Here is a 22,890-nt window from a genome sequence, read left to right on the forward strand (position 1 = left end):
TAAACTTGACGTAAGTTAGAGGTTTTAGTGCAATTAGGCGAGATCGCATGGTAAGCCGGGTTTTATTTCACATATATTAAGAAATGAAAGGTATCTTCAATTGTTTGGAAGATTTATGCATTGTATCTGAAGATATCAGTTTTGACACATGTACATGTATTCATATTTTCCTGTTTTGGGACAGGTGCTTCAAAAATGCAACTTTCTCTTAATGTTCAAGATAACGACCTTTCAGAATAGAAGTAAATAAAGCTGGGTAAATCGTTTAGTGGCAGAACTATTCACGTTACTGCAACGTCCGTTTAAGCATGGCAACCTTCAGTGGCAAGACAGCTTATTTGCCAATTCATCAAGTTTCAAGTCAGATGACATATTTTTGGTTCCAATTTAACTTTTTAAGTTCACCATGTGTTTGAATATTTTTGTTATTTAAACAGGAAAATACAATGAAATTTATTTTCCATATTCTATATTCCGCCAAAATATCGTCCTAAGAATGGGACAACATGCAGGTTAGTATACTAGTACTTATTTGGGGTAATTGGTTAGGCTCTGCGTGATCAACATCCCAAACCATGTATTGTCATGGGCGATTTGAACGAAAAATGACTATGTCATCAAGCAAACTAAATCAGTGGCCATAAAATACTTACAATGACATGCCAAAAACTACTTCGTCAAGGCGCTTAACTTTCTCCCCGATAGATGCATACACTAGTGCTGCCATTTTGTAGCGTATGTGAATGCAGCTACCCAACAATAGAACATAATCCTGCACCCATCTGTGCCTATCATCACATATTTAGAACGCACCTTGGAGTGTAAAGAAATTTCAAATAAGTGAACATTTTGATCACACAATGGACACCACAACTCATTGAACTGGTGTGATAGATTTATCAGAATCAAAGCCATTATAATTATGATTATATCACAGACCTCTAGATCAAGTGCATGGGATGGTGTATGGTTTGTCTTGCTACCTTATCTCACCAACATTATCACTAATACTGAGTACACTAAAACACATGGGTAACAAGCTACAGTCAATCAATCAATGATCATCAGACTCGATGAACATAACTTCCGAACACATGGCATGCTCTTTAGTACTGAAACTAAACCTAGGATACCTTGACAGATTTTGCATGTCTATCACTCAGTTCTCATTGTCTAAGTCACTCTCTTCTTGTATTCTCATTCAAATTCTCATGCATTCTCTAATCCTGGTATCTTAAACTTTTGTATTTTGATAAAAGATTTTGCTGCATCCATCACACAGCCTTTACTCTCTTTGCCTCTGGTTCACCTGAAAATCAAGCATAAAATCATAAGAAAACTAAAATGCATTGCCTATCAGTGTATCTTCAGCACAGAACATGGGTGAAGCTATAAAAAATCTCTTCATTGTTTTTTATTCACAATGAAATATATTTAGGAGATTTATCGAAGTCAATCAATGTTGATATGATAATACTGAATGTTTTGAGAGTGCATCACCATTTGCACTTCCTTACAACCATAGGTATTTGGAATGTAGTCGCTTTTGAAGGATGACTGGTGTATGCCATGTAATCTGCATGCATACACAATTTTCATTTTAAAACAAACAACTAGAAACAGACGCAAACAAATGTGTGATGCAAGATGAGTGTCAAAATTAATGTCCTAAGTGATTTGTCGACCTTCTTGAAAAAACGTCAAAATCAAGAATGGGACCCCATGTACGTGTATGAGGCTACTGCGTATGCACATGCATATCATGTGTTGTGTTTAGGGGTGGTAATAGAGTGAAATGGTGGTGCGTTCATACGATGTCTGTCCTTGAAACGTTTGTTAACGCTGACACTTGCTATCCAAACTGAAAGTTCATTACACCCTACTTTTTTTGAGAGCATATTACTTCATAACCAACTGATCATATATTGAAAGTATATAAATACTACAAAATTAAACACAAACATTTTATGCAATCTAAAAGCAACAATAACAGCACTAAACTTACCACATTCATTTAGATTTATCTCAGCTTTCTGTAACTCTTGAAATAAGATGTCTTTTGTCAGGCGAAATGTTAAGCACATCATATCTTTGTTGGGGGCAACATTTCGAACAAACCTGACACTGACATCAGTTAAAGATTTGCCAATAATTCGCTCCCCTTGTTCAATGACATCTTTCTTTGGATCGTCACTTTTGCTGAAACAGTAACAGTGAACCACAGGTAGACTTGTGTTATCAATATCCTCTATTACTAAATCACAATCCACTAAAAGAGACACAAAGCAGTCAAGGAACTCTATGGCTGATGCTGGCAGATTCATCAATATATGCATTGTGCTGCTTTGTGAATCAGACTTTATCCTCTTCATCAAATCTGATTTCACAACTGTACGGATGAATGTCCGTCCATCAAGATTATAAGCTGTCAACACATCTGGTCTAATTTTATTTAGAGAAATGTTTCCCTGTAAAGAACTGTAGGAGTCTGGGTTAAGGTCATTGGCCTTGACAACGATGCCTCGCCTTGCAGCTGGGATGGCAAAGGGCCCAACACCTGCAAACATGTCATACACAATGTCACCTTGCTGGAGCTGCTTGATCATTGTTCCATGTTCCGTAGCTGAAACAAGTACAACAGGTATGAGTCACCTCTGGCTGTGAAACGATACGGTGAATGCAGCATTAAGCAGACAAATCAGAAATCCTTAGTGTGAACAGTCAGCCATAAGGGCACATACTAGCTCTACTCTTGCATATTTATTTCAGCTTCTGCTCACAAACAGCATGAGGTAATGGGAAATCTTACAATAACTCCACAAGTCATACTGAAGAGCAATGTCTTCTGACATATCATAGCTTAATTCCTTAGCTTGGAGTCACATGGCCTCTAGTTAATGATCCATGCACCTAAGAAGTGATCCACACACTGGGTTGTAAATGTATTATGTAGACATTGAACTACTCCTGATATGAGTTTGTTACAGTCAGCTTTTTCAGTCCATGTCTCTATTCAAACAATCTGTCTTGTGTTGATTGATGACAACTTACAGAGTCTTGGGTTCCAATAAACCTTAGAGAAGTCAAACTCGTATATACAGCCATTTTCTCGAACTTGTGTGACATAGTTGTCTTCTCCTGCCAGAAGTTCCATATTGAAGTTGCGGAAGGTGTTGTCAATCACATCAAGCTTGTTAACCACAGTACTGATATTAGGGAGCTTGTCACAGATTACCTGCCCTGGACACAAATAACTAATATCATGAGTGATGTGTTATATATAACAAATATATAAGTAAACATATCAGTATGAATTGTCAGTGGTAGCAAATGATTGAAATACTAAAACATGCAGCAGCAAACGCACCTTTCCATTTTGAATTTGTAACCCCAATTAGAGTTATCTGCCCTTGTATACATGACCATGTCAGTTTTGGAGTGAATTTCGAGTTAGTTTGCTGCAATCAGCAATATTCCAGCTGTATGGTGGTGTCAGCCAAGGCCAGCAAAGAAATATGAATAACGACAGATAAGGGCTCTCTACATATAACCTATCTTACACGCTAGTGGAAGCACATCACAAGCATCAGAAGTTGAGCTATATTGGCCTACAGGTAAGTTGTATTGCCACAAGTCGAGAACAGTTTCATATGGAAGTTGGTCGCCCAATGACTGATTCTTGTAACTAATACCTTCTAAAAGGCAGTGATCATATGACTGTCATCATAACATATGGCTGTCTGGTGTAAACGTTACACTGACAAAGATGCCATGATCACTAAGTAATCACTAACTTGAATAAAGTCAATTTGAAAGCTCCTCAAGCCATATGTTAATTAACTGGTCCGGGTTAGAATACTGGCATTCAGTAACCTATGCTTGTCTTTAGAGGCGATTAATGTGATTGTGTGGTCAGGCTCACTGACTTGGTTGATACACGTCAACTGTTCCCAATGCACAGATCGATGTCCATGCTGATCACTGGATTACCTGGTCCAAACTTGTTTCTTTACGAACTGTAGCCATATAGCTGGAATATAGTATGGTATACTCACTCATGCTCTCATACAGTAATTGACTAAGAGCCATGATCATGATGACTGTCCTCTTTATAACAGGTTTTCAACAAACTGTTAGTTTGGTCTCACCAATAAGTTTCTTGTAGGGGTGGACTTCAGGTTTCAGGTTGAGGTGAGCGATGTGGCCAATGACGCTGAAGCTGGTGACACTGTCAGTACTGGCTGGGATGACAGCTCTGAGGATGTCCTGCACATTCCAGTTCTCATACGTCATCTCAACATCATACATATCAAAGTCATTACTTTGGATGTCATTTTCTTGCAGTATCTGTTGGTCAGACTGATCAAGATCCTACAACAAAGATTTGTCAATATTGCTAAAACCCAAGTAATGCTGAATCTGCACCGAAGAAAATATTCCTACCTGTATTAAAATATAAAGCACCACAGCAAATTCTTTTTTATCGTAAACATTATTGATCAGTCATAAACTATGGTAACACACCATTTATGGTTAAACGTTGATGTGAGTGAGGCTGTACAAGTCTATTGACTTTTTAAATCCTAATCCACTGTAAGTCAACATGAGAAAGTTGAATAGTAATGTTTGTTTCCAAAGTTTGTTGATGAGAATTACTATTGTGTTTTATAAAAGATGTCTTCTATAATTGTCTTCTATAAAAGATGTGTGAAAATTATGGCAGCTGAGATTCACTCATGTATTAGATAAATTAAATCATATCCCTCTAATATTTCATTTGTGATTACTAAAATATATAACTCATGAATGTCTTCAAAAAGGAATGTGTTATGATACTTGAATTTGAGTGATATTTATCAAAACAATATTTGTCAATCATAATAATAGTTGACACATTCTTATTTGATGGTAATATGGACAGTTGTCAATGTCATGATAAACAAACATGGTCACCATGAAAAATACGTTAAACAATGGGTTTTGTTGTTTCACAGAATTTCCCGACGTAGAATAGGCCTTCAACAACCAATGATTGCCATAAAAGGCGACTATGCTTGTCATAAGAGGCGACTAACGGGATTAGGTGGTCAAGTTCGCTGACTTGGTAGACACGTCATCGGTTCCCAGTTATGCAGATGGATGCTCATGCTGTTGGTCACTGGATTGTCTGGTGCAAACTTGATGATTTACAGACCGCCGCCATATGGCTGGAATATTGCGGAGTGCAGTGTAAAACTTAACTCGCTCACTCACTAAACAATACATTAACTGCAGAGTTATTCTATTCATCAGTCAACATAGGTATCCATTACTTGGTATTGCTGATATGCTATGTAATTGCTGCATAGAAGACCTTGTGAAAATGCATCTTCAATAGTTTATTGTAGAATAAATCAGCAACTCCACCAAACTTAATGACTGAAGTAAGGGTAAGATTTCACCCGTAAAATACATCACCAACAATCTAGCCCCCCAAAACACATGCATTGTAATTTAAGCACATGCATCAGAAATACATAGGGTTTTAGACAAAGAATAATTACACATCCAATAAGAACAAATACAGAGAATGGACACAGAAAAACAAAAATATCCTATACCGAGGGAAACACAATAATATTCACTGTACCATGAATGTTATCAAGTTATGGGCGTTTGTTAATTCACCTTTCAATTCTGTCTCCTAGCATGGCTACTACATGATCACTGACTCGGACCACTCTCATCTTAACAAGGGAGAATAGAAGACAGAGAGTATTCTCTCCACAAAAAGCCTTTTAGGGTATGCCTTGGCTCATCACATGACCAGTTCAGCCAATATGGCAGAAGCTATATCTTTACATTTGAGTCTGATTTATTTTCAATAGCTTGGAGCATGACAAGGCACAAACTGTTTAGTACAAATGTTAGAGAAAGCAAGCAAGTGACCTATCCCTGCTGTAGCTTAGCCCTGTCTTAGAGGTCACATGTGACCAAAAAAACCAAACATGATTAAAACACAATTATCACTTATTCATGACATATAATATACATTCTGGTTGTGAAAAACAAATGAACAAAATTATAAGGGTACAATTGTGAATCAAAAGTGCAATATTTTGTACTGCGCTTTACTTCCCCCAAAATGAAGTACCTGGGAGACCAAACCCGGTCAAAGCAGGTGGGTGTTCATTTAAGTGTAACAAAGAATTTTCATTGGTTGGTTCGTTTGCTCATTGTGTTTATACAGAGATGATCTGTGACATTTGATTGGCATTTCAGAAGTATGGTGAGTAACAAGAAAATAAGCTTTTTTTATTGCATATGATGCGACATTTCAGTATAGATTCATATACTGTTGTCAAGCAAAAGTGATAACGGGGATGGCCTAAAAGTCGGGCCAAGAGAAGTCGGGCCAGGTCAGGCTGGGCTGGGCCACCGGGTACCACTAAAAATGGATTGGAGAATATTAAAACAAAATAAGCGCATTTGGGTAGATAAAATTCAAGGCATGGTTTGGTTGAAAATGTACAGTAAACGATGAAAACTACTGACAACATACCGTGAGTCCCAGAGAAAAGACATTGTTTTGTTATAACATGTTGTCCTTACTTCCCTTCGAGTGTGAGGTGTGATACCCTGGGGACCAGGGCAGGACGTGACAGTGTTTGTAATTTGTAATATGTCATAAAGGATCAAACCAAATATGCATTTGCATGCACAAAAATTTGTATGTGTTTCCACTGTATTCTAAAAACCCCAGCTAAAATCTGATAGCCCAATAGCCCGTGCGTATGCAAATGTTTAAATTTACTAGTACACATGACAGACAAAATGCATGTATACCTACCTGAATAACACTTAGTTGAGTACTGTAAACTGTCTTATTTCCGCGCCTTTAAATTTTTCGCGAGTGGTGGTCACTAAACCTTTTCATGCCTTATTTTCGAGAGGTGCTGGTTGACAAATGTATTGACAAATGCAATACAGTATAAATACCTGAGATGTAGTCCTAATGGGTATTTTACATGACTACGGTTTTCAAGCAGAATATTGATCAATAAATCTTTCATTCAGCCATGAAAAAGACCCATCACGTGACAAGCATGTGATCTTGTTACAGAGGGCGTCTCTGAATGTTTTAACACAACACCCAGGTGCGTGATCATTGAGTTGTTATAAAATAAACAGATTTGCGTAGTGATCTAAAAACAAATGTAATTGATTTCAGACCTAATTCTTCCAGACCGGGTGTTAGAGCAATGAAAATAAAATTACCTCCTCTCACATGTTGTGATTGCTGACGTAAATGGTGAAAACATGAATCTCCGAAAACAGTAAATCTTGTTTGTCTTTTTCAAACATCAAAGGGTTTAGAAGCTACAGAAACCAGTTACTTATTAAATGTTAAAAAAACAAGTGAAATGTTAAACTGTATATAAGGGGTTGGCTAAAGACTAATCTCTTGTGAAAACTGTTAGTAAGAGGATCAGTAAGTGACACGTGTTAATCCAGATTAGTCCAGCGGTGACACGTGAATGAGCAGTTAACACTTGTATTGTTTTTATGCTGTTGACGTATCTGAATAAAGTGAATGATATATCTACATTATCTCGTGTTTTTATTCTCGCGTCATGAAGTCTGACACGAAAAACGCGAAAATTAAATGGTTGCATAAAAATTTGGCTGTTTACAGTATATATACAAACATGTTTGCTCACGGTGCAGCAGTGATTTCTATATATTCACAAAAGAGACTATATCACTTGACGTTGGCGCTGACTTGGCAAGATCCATCAGAAGCACCTTACACCTCTCAGATGTATCTTGAACTGTATTTAAATCCATAGATTGGTATCATATCTACCCTAACATCACTTTGTAGTGTTACAAAATGACACATGTAAAGATAACTGGTCTGTTCAAGTGAAGTACTTGTGTTTCACAATTTCCAACATAGCCTCCAGTGTTATGTCTCTGTTCTGACTGGCTTGGCCCAAGCTCTCAAAACCACCTAGCAGATGTGTCCTGAATTCTGTTTAAATCCATAGATTAGTATCATATCTACCTAAATATGACTTTATAGAGTTTCAAAGCATGGTATTTGAAACAAACATGTTGCTTTAAGTGAACACTATTTTCTATACATTCTCAATAAAGACACAGTATCACAAGCTAAGTCTCTGTTCAGCCTGACTGGGCCAGAGCTCTCAAAACCACCTTACACCTCACAGATGTATCCTAAATTTTACTATATCCATAGATTAGTATCATATCTACCTAAATATGGCTTTATATAGTTTCAAAGCATTGTATTTGAAACAAATTAAACACATCGCTTAAAGTGAACCCTATTTTCTATACGTTCTCAACAAGGACAGAGTAACACAAGCTTTCAGTCTGGCTCAGCCCGAGCTCTCAAAAACAGCTTAAACTTAACCCATGTATCTTGAATTGTAATTAAATCCATAGATTATAATTATATGCACCTAACTATCACCTTTTAATGTTACAAAATGCAACATGTAAAGATAACTGGTCCCTCAAAGTGAAGCCCTTTTCGCTCTACATTTTCAACATAGCCTCGACCAAAAGTGTTAAGTCTCTGTTCAGCTGGACTTTGCCTGAGCTCTAAAATAGAGCTTAAACCCCACACATGTATACTGATTAGTGTTTATATCCATAGAATAGTATTATATCTACCTAACTAGTTCTTTATAGAGTTGAAAAACGTAGTATTAGAAGCAAGTTGCTTTATGTGAAGCCCAGTGTTTGGTCTGGCACTGCGATCGAAGGCTAATGAAATTGATACACCTGTTAATTACCCCTGTATCCAGCTTGCCTAATTGCTCCTTGTCTGATTGCAATCAGCTAGGTGTTGTGATTCAATCAACATACTGTTGCCCTTAATTACCTGTCAGGGGCCTTCAGTGTTATTGATTACTCCACCGTTTATAACGTTTTTCACAGATGGAACTGCCATGAAATGCTGAAATGAAACATATACACATATAAAGAACTTAATAAATATCAAGAGATTATACCTAATTATATCACAAGAAATGCTTGAAAGAGATGTTTTGTGTTTTCCAAGTGGTTCAGAATATAGGATGTTGTCTGTACATTTCCCAAAGCATAGACATCAGTGATTACTAGTCCAGTTATAGATAGCTGACTAAAGCTATTCAAACGTATCAGTAACTTAATAATTAGAAGATGTCAGCAAATACGAGACATCTTACGGAATTGGCATATGTTGTGTAATGGTTACATAACTTGAACACACAAATGTATGAAAACACGTCCATGGCAATGTCACTAGGTTGTCCGGCTAAGGATCAGGAGAAATTTGTTTTCACTGTATGAGCTTTGCCATGCAAAGGCCACTTGGAGATGGAGATGTTTCTGAATGTTGAAAACTTCAAGCCTTTCAGATAATCCTGTTTTCCTGAACACACATACAGACAATAGAAGTATTAAAGAGAGCAGTGGGAGAAGTATGTTTCTATTAAACCCTCAGTGTCGCGCCCAACTTTCTCTAAATGCATCCCTATAAAGAACTGGTTTAATGGGCAATTTAGAAGTTGGTGAGTCAAAAATGAAACATACCACTTTATGGATCACAACTTCTTGTTTATTACATTGAGCGACGTTTCAATTACGATCCTTACATTGTTATCAAGATAAATGTGAATACAATCAAGTAGTGAGAAGCCTTATTATATATGGTATATGTTGTGACAAACAGCGGACTAACATTGACAACAGCAAGTAATAGAATAAACAAGCGGTACATGATTGGAAGAGGCCAGTAGGGTAGTATAAAAACAAATAGAATTAGTGATGAAGCCAATGACAAAGGGGATTAAGTAGTAACAACAAATAGACACAATGCTTAGACAGTGTATAGTTAGATTAGTTCTTCATCGGCCGATGGTATGCAGTATCCTTGGTCTCCATTGATCAAAGGTTTGTGGTGGTGGATTTCGATGGCTTCCAACAGTCTACAGGAAACCCATCCACTCAGACCAGTACACAATCATTTCAACTCCAACCACCCCACTATAAGTAAATCTGGTGTCATCTCAACCCTGACAAGACCAACCAAGTCAAGAATATTTGCTCCAGCAGCAATGACCTTGAACAGGAACTCTGCCACCTACAACACGTCTTCACCAACTTCAACCATTATCCATTTAACCCTGTCAAGGGGACCATCTCCACCACACTCCAGGACAAACCCAAACTGACTAAGAAAGAAACCGCCCCTTTTGAATCACCCTTCCTTGTATCGGCAAGACTTCCCATCAAATCAGACCCAATTTGAGACCCAATAAAGAGATGTAAACGCAAATCAGTATACATGTTTCAGGTTTAAGTTGTTTCTGAGTGGCTGAGCTAAGTCGTGCCTCCGAGGGAGCCTTGTTCAAATCCCGGATGGGACTCAACCAAAAAAAGTACTAGAATTTGTACTTTACTAAGAAAGTGAAATCCCAAATATGACAAATGTTTCTGGATACAGTTTAAGTTGCTTTAGAGAGCCCAGGCCAAGCCGTACTGTACGCTTTGGTTACAGCAACTATGTTGGGAATATAAAAGGGCGCCTTCAGTTTCAGCTTCTAATACTATGTTTTGAGGCTCAGTAAAGAGGTATTTAGGTAGACAGAATAGTAATCTGTGGGTGTAAAGGTGTGTCGGGCTGAACAGTGACTTGACACTTTTGATTGAGGCTATGTTGAGAATGGAGTGAGAAAATAGCTTTACTTTGAGGGGCCAGTTTTCTTTACATGTTGCACTTGATAACATTATAAAGTAGTATTAACGTAGATATAATACCAATCTAAGGGTTTACACACATTCTACATACATGAGTTACCAATGTATGGATTTAATTACAAATCAAAATACATGTTCTAGGTTTTAGCTGCTTTTGATGGCTCAAGCCAAGTCGGACCAAACAATTGTGGCCGAGATGTTGAGAGTGAATTTATGGGGTGATACACGATTGGATACAGACGTAGTATCCGAATTAACTGAAATATTTATATATGTTTTAAATTATGTTTCGTTTAACGATTCCACTTTCAGACCTAACTTCGATGAGTCAGTTCTTAGGAAACTCGTCTTCACAAGTTTTAAACGATTTACTCATAATAAACTATATATGGTATGCGTTTGTGGCTTCAAATTGATTATCATTATCAAGAGTGTATGTTACATTTATCATTTGTACTGTAGGCATGGTGTTCATTAACGGGTTTATTAGCCAATAATATTTGACCTGCCATGGCATGCCCTGAGCCTGAATTTTAGGCCATCCTATGATAACGGTATAAGAATCCATACCTAAACATTGCATCATATACAATAGGAAGAGTTGCTATCCATAAATAATGTATATAGAGATCTTGGGTTTTGTAAATACATGCTCTCTGCATTTCCATTCAATCCAATCAACAAATATTGAGATGGGGAACTGTCGTTCATCCAAGTACAAAACAGAACTTTAAACTTACTGCCTGAGTTTGCACCAGTTTACGTCTGATCCAGACATCTGGGAAAAAAATGGATGCGTCACCATACCAAAAACAGTACTCAGGTGCACAAACCATAATTCAATGTATTCTGTTTTAATGTAACGAGTACATTATTTATTTGTTTGTATACACAATATGCAATACACAGCTTCAATCACTGACCACATGCAATTTGAACTAAAAATAAATTGATTTATGACTTGTGCACTCAAGTCCTGTTTCTGCCACATTATGTAATTAAGCAGGTGTGATACTTGTACACATGACACGTTTTTATGTCTGTGGGTTGCAAACAAGCTACATCCATTTTTCTCGAATGACTGGATCTGATGGAAACTGGTGCAAACTCTTGTCAGTTTCAAGTCCTGCTTTGTACTTGGACGAATGACAGTTTCCAGCCATTCTGTAGTTCACCATCTCTACTGAGATGATTTTTGATTGGATCAAATGCAAATTCAGTGAATATGTATTTACAAAACCCAACATCTCTGTATACATTCTTTATGGATAACAACTTCTAGTTTATATGATTTTGTTTGACAACGGTATATGAATCCATACTGAAATGAATATGTCAGAGTGGGTCCCTGTTGTCTCCCTACAGTACAGTACCCTGCAGCACATCGTTTCATTGTTTGCAGAACTTTGCTTCATTCTCAGTCACTGTATCATGTCCATCAGTCAATGCTTAATGTGCACGGGTCACTGTATGATGTCAGTTACCCTATATATGTGTCACTGCATGATTCTATCTGTGACAAAACATGCATCAGGTGCAATAGAGTGAGTGAGTGAGTGAGTGAGTGAGTGAGTGAGTGAGTGAGTGAGTGAGTGAGTGAGTGAGTGAGTGAGTGAGTGAGTGAGTGAGTGAGTGAGTGAGTGAGTGAGTGAGTAGTTTTACGCCGCACTCAGCAATATTCCAGCGATAGGGCGGCAGTCTGTAAATAATCAAGTCTGGACCAGACAATCCAGTTATCAACACCATGAGCATCGATCTGCGCAGTTGGGAAACGATGACATGTGTCAACCAAGTCAGCAAGCCTGACCACATGATCCCGTTAGTTGCCTCTTACAACAAGCATACTTGCCTGTTATGGCAAGCATGGGTTGCTGCAGGCCTGATCCACCCGGGGACCTTATAGTAAGAGCCGATACCTACAGTCATGCCATACGCCACCGCGGCTTCTGACTAAACAAAACTTGGTCATACCTGATAAGATGTATATTTCTCTGGATCAAGTAAAATCAGTTTGTGAGTGTTCCTGTCAGGATCACCATCCGACAATTCCGCTATTGGCTTCATCAACCGCACCTTCAACATCGACATCTTCGTCGTCTTTTTCAGAATGCCAACTTTACGCGCTGGAATCTTTAAACTTGGAACTTTAATTCTTTTTTTGAAAATGTGCCTATCCAGTTCAGTCATTCCCCGCACAGATTCCGGCGGATCCATGGCAGCTTCTGCTTGACTCATAGTTTCAGAATCGCTGAAAGACTTGCTCCACAGCCTGACAGGCCACAGGTGACGACTATATTTGACCAAACTTGTGAAATGTGAAGACGTATTACTGATCTGTTGTTTATATCTCACGGCTCTGTTTTTATTTGTGGCAGTAGGTACTTTCTGAACATGCTGGAAACTACGAAATACGTTGCCACTTATTAGATAGAATAATGATCTCAATCCGTTCGTTCGTTTGGCCATGTGTTTACCAACGCGGAAATAACTGCACTTCCGTTGGAGTGTGTTCCGTTTGGCAACTAAAATCCGAACCCGCGGTGTAAACCGGACGGTGTTTTAAAAAATCAAAAAACAAAACAAAAAAATCGCAGTATCCGCATTTGTGGAAAAGCAACTTAATTTCTTGGAAGTAGAAGGCCGTGAGAAGTATCCACCATATGGCATTTTTTTCACTGAGCTCCTGAAGCAAAAACTCGCACTGTACCGGGTGCAGGCTAAAACGTCACCACAGCAAAACGGCACCTGGCGAAAACGTCACCGTTTGGAACCTTCCCTTATCGAAAACGGCTACAAATGTTATGGCGAAAACGTCACCATATACAATTTTAAAAAGGATGAACATTGATATGATGACTTTATTGTAGTGTGAACTTTGGATAAACATTTAGTGTTTCGTAAATAGACTTTGTGAAATAAAAACATATATATTAGGTAAGTAGACGTTATTTGATTGTGAACTTTGGATGAACATTGATATGATCACTTTAGTGTTTCGTAAATAGACCTTGTGAAAACATATATATTACCTAAATATAAATAAATAATATATCATGAATATATCAGGTAAGTATGCCCATCAATATATAACACTAACACTCACCAAGCTGCTTGTATCATGTTTAGATAATAAATGCGTCTACTCTGCCGACAATGATTGGAAATAAAAACATCGCACCCTTCAAACTGTATTTAAAGCACAGACATGTACCCGATACACATCATTCATCACAATGTCTCACCACTGTGTTGTATGCGATAAGACTGTCCGAAGAAATCAACATGCTGTGTCTTGCGACCAGTGTGAGTTATGGACTCACAGAGTTTGTGGCACCGGTATATCTGTATCACGCTACCGTGAGATATGCGCAAATGAAAAAGATTTCCCCTTTGTATGTGTTCGGTGTGAAGGGAATTCCTTTGACCACAAGCTGGACACCGTCAACTTCCATCTACGTCTGGAATCAACTGCCGAGTCAAATCCCCCAGAAGAAGAAGCTATGGATCTGGATGTGTACGTTCAGACAAATTAAAATCTGCACTTTTTATTGACTGAGTTGTAAAATCATATATTCACAGCACAGCCTGGATTATTTTCATTCAATTCTCATCGTTTATGAAATTTCATGTCAACACACTAATGACATCCCCCTGACGTGTTTGGGTATCGCCCTCCGAGGGATTCATATTATTAACGTGTACAACGTAAAATATTCATAGTAATTTTAACTCTTGTAACCGTTGTTTGGATGTTCCACTGTGTGAAATACTGCGGAAGTACAAGTAAAGCTGTCTGCACAAGCGCTACAGCCAGGTGTTGGCGATAACTGGTACGCGGCAATAACTGGTCGCTATCCAGTACATGTTGAAATGACTGAAATCAATCTTCCCATTGACGAAAGTCTTAAGATTTCATTGTTCTTAGAAACTGTTCCAGCTGAAGACTTGTGATAACAATTTGGAAGTTTACCTAAGACATTATACTGAAGACCATCTATACGTCTGTTTCGCTTCTACCCTCAAGCTCAATTTGTATACATGTACTTTGAAGTAATTAAAGCACTTTAGAACTTAACCCATTTGGAACAATAAGCTTCGTGTTGTCATTTCCAGTGCGTGTCTCGCGCCTTTTTTCTTACAAATGTAAATTTTGTACCCTTAGGAATACACATTCTCTCTGCCGATGTAGCGGTGGTGCACAGGAACCCACTATCACGGCGAGGTGTTTGGTATTCCTTATGACAAGGGAAACAACTCTAGCGTCTTTGTTTCAAGCTTTTAAACATAAAATGGACGCACCTCAACGGTGAAACACTACATGTATGACAAATGTGTGATCATAAATGGCAAAAGTACATTCATTCGGTAGTGCTCACTATTTCAATATATAGAAATGGTTACAGTTGGTACCGGTGTACAAAGCTACTGTCCAATTTTGAGCTATATCAATGTAACACAATTTTATTCTTTTATGTAATTGTTTTATGTAATCTCGCAATGTTGACACTCCACCATAACAACAATCTCGCTATGTTGACACTCCGCCATAACAACAATCTTGCAATGTTGATACTCCACCATAACAACAATCTTGCAATGTTGATACTCCACCATAACAATAATCTCGCTATGTTGACACTCCACCATAACAAAAATCTCGCCATGCTGACACTCCGCCATAACAACAATCTCGCAATGTTGATACTCCACGATAACAACAATTTCGCAACGTTGATACTCCACCGTAACAATAATCTCGCTATGGTGATACTTCACCGTAACGACAATCTCGCAATGTCAATACACCACCGTAACAATCTTGCCATGTTGACACTCCACCGTAGCAACAATCTCCCTAGGGTGGTCCTCCACCGTAACGACAGTCTTGCAATGTCAATACACCACCGTAACAATCTTGCCATGCTGATACTCCACCATAACAGTAATCTCCCTAGGGTGATACTCCACCATAACGACAATCTCGCAATGTCAATACACCACCGTAACAATCTGGGCTTATTGTGATGCTCATCAGATGCAGATCTGTTTTAGAACTTCGGTGGAACTTCAAGATATCTGACTACTGTACAGATAATTTAGACATTGTAAACTGTGGGAGGATTTAACGAATTTTCTTTGTTCTGTACTTGTGTTCCTTGGAATGCGGGTCGGGTGGGGTAGCCCAGTGGTCACGCCAAAGACTCGGGTCGGATTCCCCACATGGCTACAATCTGTAAAGCCCATTGCTGGTGTCCCTTGCCTTGGTCCTGAGTTTCGGGGGTATTTCTATGGCATATTTTCCAGCATTACACCAGTTGTGGGTAACACGTACATTTACACACACGTGCGCGCGCACGCACAAAATAAAAGTTTTATTTCGCCTCCGGTTTATTATTCAGTGATATAAAATAATTTCAGTGATTTCAATTCATATTCCCCAAAGGTTCACCCCAAAATCAGAATAGTGATGATGTGGGACGCTACTATATCAGTATTATATAACAGTTACAACAACGTGGACCTTGGTTTTCCCATAACGCTGTATGAGATAGTCGCAAGTTAACTTACGATTGTCTTTGGGCAAAGAGAGCTTCTATGTTTTAGGCAAACGTTTGTGGATAGGAGCTGGCAAGTAGGAAAGGCTGGATGTTGAGGATCATTATGGAGACACCTGTACAATGTGAATGACTATGTCAGTATTATATAACAGTTACAACAACGTGGACCTTGGTCTTCGAAGGTCCCATAACGCTGTTAGATAGTCGCAAGTGCCATACATTGCCCTTCCTCCACCCTGTCCCCCACCCCCACCAATGAATATATTTAATACATGTATTCATATCTACGAAACTGCTGCCCCACTCCACCCCCAAACACGCACGCACGCAATTCTTTTTAAAAAATCATCATCACCCCTCAGCCACAACTTAAAGGATGGCCCCTTACTAAACGGTAGTAGTTCACAGAGTATATCCTGTAGAGGTGTGGAATATTAGCCATATGACCGGGGTCTGTTTTTATCCACAACGCTAAAAATAAAACCTGCCGTCAAGTTATATACTGTCAATGGCGAGATCTCTGTACTATACTCTGACAGTATGTAACTTCGAGGCAGTTTGTAGCATAACAGGCCTCTAAGTTTTTATCTACGTATTCAGGACTATGCCACGTTGACAAAGATACCAACATCGCGTCATCACCGTTCCTGTTTCACATCGTTCGATGTTAATAACAGTAATGCCCCTACTCTTTTTTTAGCAGAGTCCGAGTTTAATCATTTCGGAATTGCTTACTACACAATGAACGGTTTGATTGTTTGACTCGCGGTATTCTTTCGGAAACAGCAGCTGGTACAAATTCTAGAATTAGTAACATAAAAAACTGGAGATCCCTGGTGCCGGTGTTGTAGCAGTTAATTCCTTCTGTTATTTAATATCCTTATATGCACTCCTGATATTCCCGACCGAGAACATTGCATGTTTATATGGATCATGTATGGATCAGTGTAAAATTCAGTAAATATTAGCATAAGAACCGACACTAAATAGTGTTCTTGAAGGAGAAGAAACGCAACGCCCAGCCAGCGAAATCACTTGTGAGTCATGCGTAATTCTTACCCTCGGATTTGGAAATTAAGGCAGATGCATCATTGCAGGAACAACGACAGCTATTGTGCAATGCATTCCGAAACTTCTCACCCCACCTACCCACCCCTTTCAGTGAATATTCCTGAAGACTTATCGGATGGTCATGCTCGCTGACTTGCAATTGGTTGACACTTGGCATCGTGTCCTAATTGTGCAGGGTAGGTCGATCCTCATGATGTCAGTCACTGAATTTTCTGGTCTAGACTCGATTGTCTACAGACCGCCGCCATATAGCTGGAATACTGCTGAGTATGGCATAAAACAAGCAAGCAAGCGAAGACTGAGCAGTAGCTTTCTTTCTTTCTTTTATGTTAAGCGTTATGGGCACTTTAAAATACATTATTGTACAACGATATCGTTCCTTCACAGCTTGATAGATACCGATTAATGTTAACGCTGGTGATATTTTTCTTTCTGCATCACTTTCCTCCACACTGCACCACTGTGGTCTACACTACACTACTGTGCTCCGCACTACATCACTGCTCCACACTACACCACTGTGCTCAACACTGCACCACTGTGCTCCACACTACGCCACTGTGCTCCACACTACGCCATTGTGTTCCACTCTATACCACTGTGCTCCACACTATACCACTGTGATCCACACTACACCACTGTGCTCCACACTATACCACTGCTCCATGCACACTACACTACTGTACTCCACACTACAAGACTGTGCTCCACACTACACCACTGTGCTCCACACTACACTACTGCTCCACACTACACCACTGTGCTCCACACTACACTACTGCTCCACACTACACCACTGTGCTCCACACTACACCACTGTGTTCCACACTACACCACTGTGCTCTACACTACACTACTGTGCTCAGCACTACACCGCTGTGCTCAGCACTACACCACTGTACTCCACACTACACCACTGTGCTCCACACGTTCTAATACATCCGATGACACCGAGATGCCAAACGTTATGAATGATAACAGCAAATACCGTCTTTTAACGTCTCTTAGTTTGAGGCGGCTGGGCACACTGGTCAGAACATGATGATTATATGTTTTCTCGGTTTACGGCCCATGGCAATGTAAAAATAACTTCTTAGCACATTAGTATGCACTTGACTCAGAAGCATTTTCAATTTACTCATGCGTTACCGTGGCTAGCTGGGGTGTTCTTCTGAGGCAAGAAGTGATACAGATTACAAGCTCACAACACACACAGGGAGGATCCTTTATTCGTTGGAAACCTTTGTAACTGTTCACCGGTTTGACGGGGAAGTTGCGGGAAGTTTCCAAAATGGCATCCCCTCGTGTCACGTACGCAGCAGGGAAGGAGCGTCATTCAAGCTCCAGCTCAAGAATGGCAAGGAACATCATATTGATGGCATTTGTCCCTTTCATCCTAGCAACAGAGACGACAATGAATAACAGACCAAAGGAAACCTTCGCTACTCTGTACGCAACGGGTGTTGAAGCTTACAATGATCAGACCTGGTTCTTATGTGCGAGTTCCTTGGAGAACGCAATTAGAGATTATAGATTTTATAAAGATGCTGTGATTGACTGTCGGATTCAGTGCAAAAAGAGCACAACAATTCGAGAAGTCACACCAGAAATGGTGGAGTTTTCTGTTTTTGAGAGAATGATAGAAAATTCTGATTGTATAAGAAGATGTAAAAGGGATCGGTTCGGCGAAAAAGTCTACCCAGACCCACGGGATAGGATATTTACAACATTCCAGCGAAGAAAACCATACGAATACTTGCAGTTTTGTTGGTTTCAGGTAATTATGCATTCCTAATGTTGTTTGGATATCTACATAGAACCTTTGACGAAACTGACTGGAATCACGAGTACAAGGGTAAAATGTTACAGCTTTCCAATTTTGTTACAAAACTAGGATATACTGGTACAGCTGTGATATTAAGAATAAGGTGATGGTATACACTGCTTGTTGAATAAGAGATTGTTGACTTCAAAACTGTTTTTTTATGTGTATAGTTGCAGAAGATAATATCTGTAACTACTTACCAATATGATGAACACTAGTGGGACACACTGTTTCATTAGAGCGCTATAAAGTGGAAGTCTCAAGGAGAGACTAAGATTAGTCACGAAAATATCTAATTTTGAGAAAAGGAATCACTCCAGTTTCATTTGAAAAAGAACCCAGAGTGAATGTTACGTGCATACCATAGCATGGCCACTATATGCCATGTTTGTTTTTATGTGATTGTAGGTAAGCAGTAACAAGAACTGATGTTAACATTTGAGAAAGTTGGCAAACAAAACTAACATGTCTGTCTTGGAATTTGTAATGGAGTCAAGGCTTCTCATAGGTGATGTTAACAAAAGTTTTCAATATTTTGACTTATAACATGGCACATGGCGTTGCTTGTCATATTGTGTGTTCACACATCTTTACTCCAAAACTTAAAAGCATGCCATAACAATATCTTGATTGCCTAACAGATGGAATGAACAAGATCATGTCACACTAAATGTTCAGTTCAATTCTCAAACCAATACAATTAGTGCTGAGCAAAACAGACAATGCAAGTTTTGTACAGAGTGAACTTTCTTCATTCAAGCCCAGTCAGAAAAAGCTCTTGTGTTTTTCTTGCAGATAAGTGATAAATACTTATTTCCAGCTTGATTAGATAACTGTAGAAGGCAGTGCCTCTCACAGTTAAAGCCCAGACTGATGGTAAAGATGCCTTCGACATAAGGATCCAGCCATTCCCGTAGCCAGTGTTCTTGTGGTCATCCAAAAGCTCATTCACAATGTCATTAATTATATCCATTATGTTCCATGAAGTGTTGACTTTTTTATGACAAAACAAGCTAAAATAATTTCCATGTGAGTATTTATCCTTATGGTGCTGTAGCCCTGATGTGGAGCAAGAGATGTGGTCATTTTGATGTGTAAGGCCATATTATCATCACTGTTGATACACCTCACTGTTGTAGTAGCATGGGCGCTGAAACACTCACACTGGGCTTGTCTGTCCTATTACTAGTGTATGTTTGTGAGTTATGGACTAGCCAAGTGCAGCCACATGACACTCTATCAATTTCAGTTAGAGCTGTGACGATATATTGTAGTATTGATAATCGTGATACTTTATTGGATGATTAATATATCGATATGTCTTTTTGTATCGTGATACGTATAGTTGACCTTAAAATTGTTAATTTTCACTAGAAATCGACTGTTACGTCAAAATTTACACTGTTGCCTCATATCAAAATATACGTTTTTAAAGGAAATAACTAAGGATAGTATACTGTGATGTGAATCGAATCGTATCATATCATTCCAAGATATCGCGATATGTATCGTATCATGAGTTTTCTGTATCGTCACACCTCTACTTTCAGTGTGTGTTACAGACTAACAAAGTCCTACATCATCAAATGATAGTAACAAATGATAACACTGTTTTGGTAATAAATAATCAGGTATGTTTAAGAGTCTACACCAATATTTTTCTGTATTATAGTAGACTGTAAAGGTATTCCTCCACATTCCCCTAAGGCTATAATGTTTCTTGTGAACTTTCCAACTTTTAACACATATTTACAAAACTTGATATGAACAGCTTAAACTGTACTACAATCAGATGTGGCCCAAATTTCAGAACCATAACAAAGTGCCTTGGGTGCTATCATGCTGTAAAATATCTTAAAAAGATCTGTACAATTAATATTACCAAGTTTCCTTTCAAAGTTTTTGATAGAGAACAAAGCCTTATTTGCTAGTGACACCAGACAAGATTTGGCTTTAATCCTGTTTTTTGACTGTTACTCTATATCCCTCAAATGTGCACAACTGCCAATAGGATATATTGAAATACATGAAACTCACTTCGGCCTAACTGGGCATTCACTGGGATGCATAAGAGGATGTCCAGAAAAACATGTTTACTCGTAAAATCGAGCAAAACTTGGGAAAAATACAAATAGCTGCTGAAAACAGTATACCAGACTATAGACGTCAGTTAGGTCGCTCAGCCAGGTGTGACAACGAAAAGTCAACTCGCCTGGCTTGAAATGCATGTGCTGCTGACAGGCACAACGTCTCATCTCTAAGATATTTTGTGCTGTTTCATGTGTGTTGAAGATGTCTTATCTATTGATTACCATCTTGCGTGTCTTTCATGCATGAAGTTTATGTTAAGATGTGTTAAAGAGTATGATACCTGATACTCACAGAAAAGCATTGTATTAAATGTCTCAAAATATACATGTAGCATGACCCCCCCAGATATGGACAGAACTGAATGTTTTTTGTAAATAGCTTTGATGTGCCAGTTTAATTCACCTGAAAGATGATCGTATCTTAGCTGATATCTTTATCTTTGTCCTGTTTTGCTTTGGACAAGACCCCTCCAACCTGTTTTTTCATAGTGATAGTGAGATTCCATGGCAGGTACATCCTTCATAGTTTCAGCATGAAAATTTTTTTTTTTTTTTACTTCTGATATTGATTTTAATGGAGCTAAGTCTAATTCAAAAGTGGGTATATAAAAAGTGCAATATATAAGTTATAATGCAATATGATCGCACACTAATTTGCATAAAGCCATGGTCTGTTCCAAATAAGTCACTTTGGACTTAAGAAAAATTCCGCATTGCTCATTTCTGCACTAATCTCTCCTCAGTAAAGTTTTTTTTTCATGTTTCCTATCTCCCTACCACTGAAACTGTAGTTAAGCCAAACTTTTTTTAACAGACAATTCACATTTTCCTATATCAACCACATAAATTGTAGAGATAAACACATTTTTTTTTTCTATTTCCAACAGTACTTTAGCAAAGTGCAGCGACATGACAGCCTTACACCTTGAGCAAAGTCAATCAGGCAGCAGCAGGAGTAGAACAGAACCAAACATTAGCTTTGCTGGTTATCAGTTATAGGTCACAAATGATACTCCAGGACAATCAACATACTGTCCCTTTATCATGTCTACAGGAACCTGAAAGACTCCGTTAAATGACAAAACATGTAAATGTAAACAAAATGAAAGTCTCATAATCATGATAATTACAATCTCAGAAACCTGTAATTATGGTTTGATTGTTTTCATTTGCAACATTCTGTTACAAAAATATTGATATTACGGTTACATAAATTAAAATGGGTAGGATAAAAGAAATGCAACACTATAACTTATCATTTCTCAGATTATCTCTCATGTTCTTTGTCTTTAACATGTTGATGTGTCTGTCTTGTTCAACAAATCTGTTGATTCAGGTAACAGAGTCATACAGTCAGTGTATTTTGGTCATGAAGCATATTGGTTAAGCCTTTCATCATTATTTTTTGGCTACAGAACTGATTATGATCATGACCTACATGAGACCTGGATTTATACCTTGATCTTAGACTGAAGAATAATACCAATTTGGAATCCACTTGAGCTCTCTGCCTTAAACTCCTACAGCCCACAGAGTTTTATATGACATACAAATGTTCCTCCAGTATACATGGGTACACATGAATGCAGAA

At 38.5% G+C, this 22,890-nt stretch overlaps 2 protein-coding genes across 2 annotated transcripts in view; one reads left to right on the forward strand and one right to left on the reverse strand.

The window, feature by feature from the left end:
* Positions 1-882: 882 nt before the first annotated feature.
* On the reverse strand, positions 883-13,285 carry LOC137261125 (tRNA (guanine(37)-N1)-methyltransferase-like). The gene is made up of 5 exons (XM_067798819.1): positions 12,727-13,285; positions 4,149-4,371; positions 3,052-3,240; positions 2,006-2,623; positions 883-1,309 (listed from the first exon to the last, which is right to left on the reverse strand). Exons 1-5 carry the CDS (start codon positions 13,219-13,221, stop codon positions 1,275-1,277), a joined length of 1,560 nt encoding a protein of 519 aa, XP_067654920.1. The 5' UTR covers positions 13,222-13,285; the 3' UTR covers positions 883-1,274.
* A 5,344-nt stretch (positions 13,286-18,629) lies between these two features.
* Positions 18,630-22,890, forward strand: part of LOC137261211 (prolyl 3-hydroxylase 2-like) — a 59,003-nt gene continuing 54,742 nt past the window's right edge. Inside the window, exon 1 of the mRNA XM_067798920.1 lies at positions 18,630-19,161. Coding sequence (XP_067655021.1) covers positions 18,676-19,161 — 486 coding nt within the window. The 5' untranslated portion in view covers positions 18,630-18,675. The remainder of the gene's footprint in view (positions 19,162-22,890) is intronic.

Source organism: Haliotis asinina, chromosome 14, assembly GCF_037392515.1.
Source record: "Haliotis asinina isolate JCU_RB_2024 chromosome 14, JCU_Hal_asi_v2, whole genome shotgun sequence".
Lineage (NCBI taxonomy): Eukaryota > Metazoa > Mollusca > Gastropoda > Lepetellida > Haliotidae > Haliotis > Haliotis asinina.

Bases quoted from the DNA above. Each gene is read 5' to 3' on its own strand.
- LOC137261125 (XM_067798819.1), bottom strand. From the start codon at position 13,221: ATGGCCAAACGAACGAACGGATTGAGATCATTATTCTATCTAATAAGT. The intron at 3,241-4,148 runs GTGAGACCAAAC...ATTTGTGTCCAG, and splicing joins CCCCTACAAGAAACTTATTG to GGCAGGTAATCTGTGACAAG. The intron at 2,624-3,051 runs GTAAGTTGTCAT...TACTTGTTTCAG, and splicing joins TTATTGGAACCCAAGACTCT to CTACGGAACATGGAACAATG.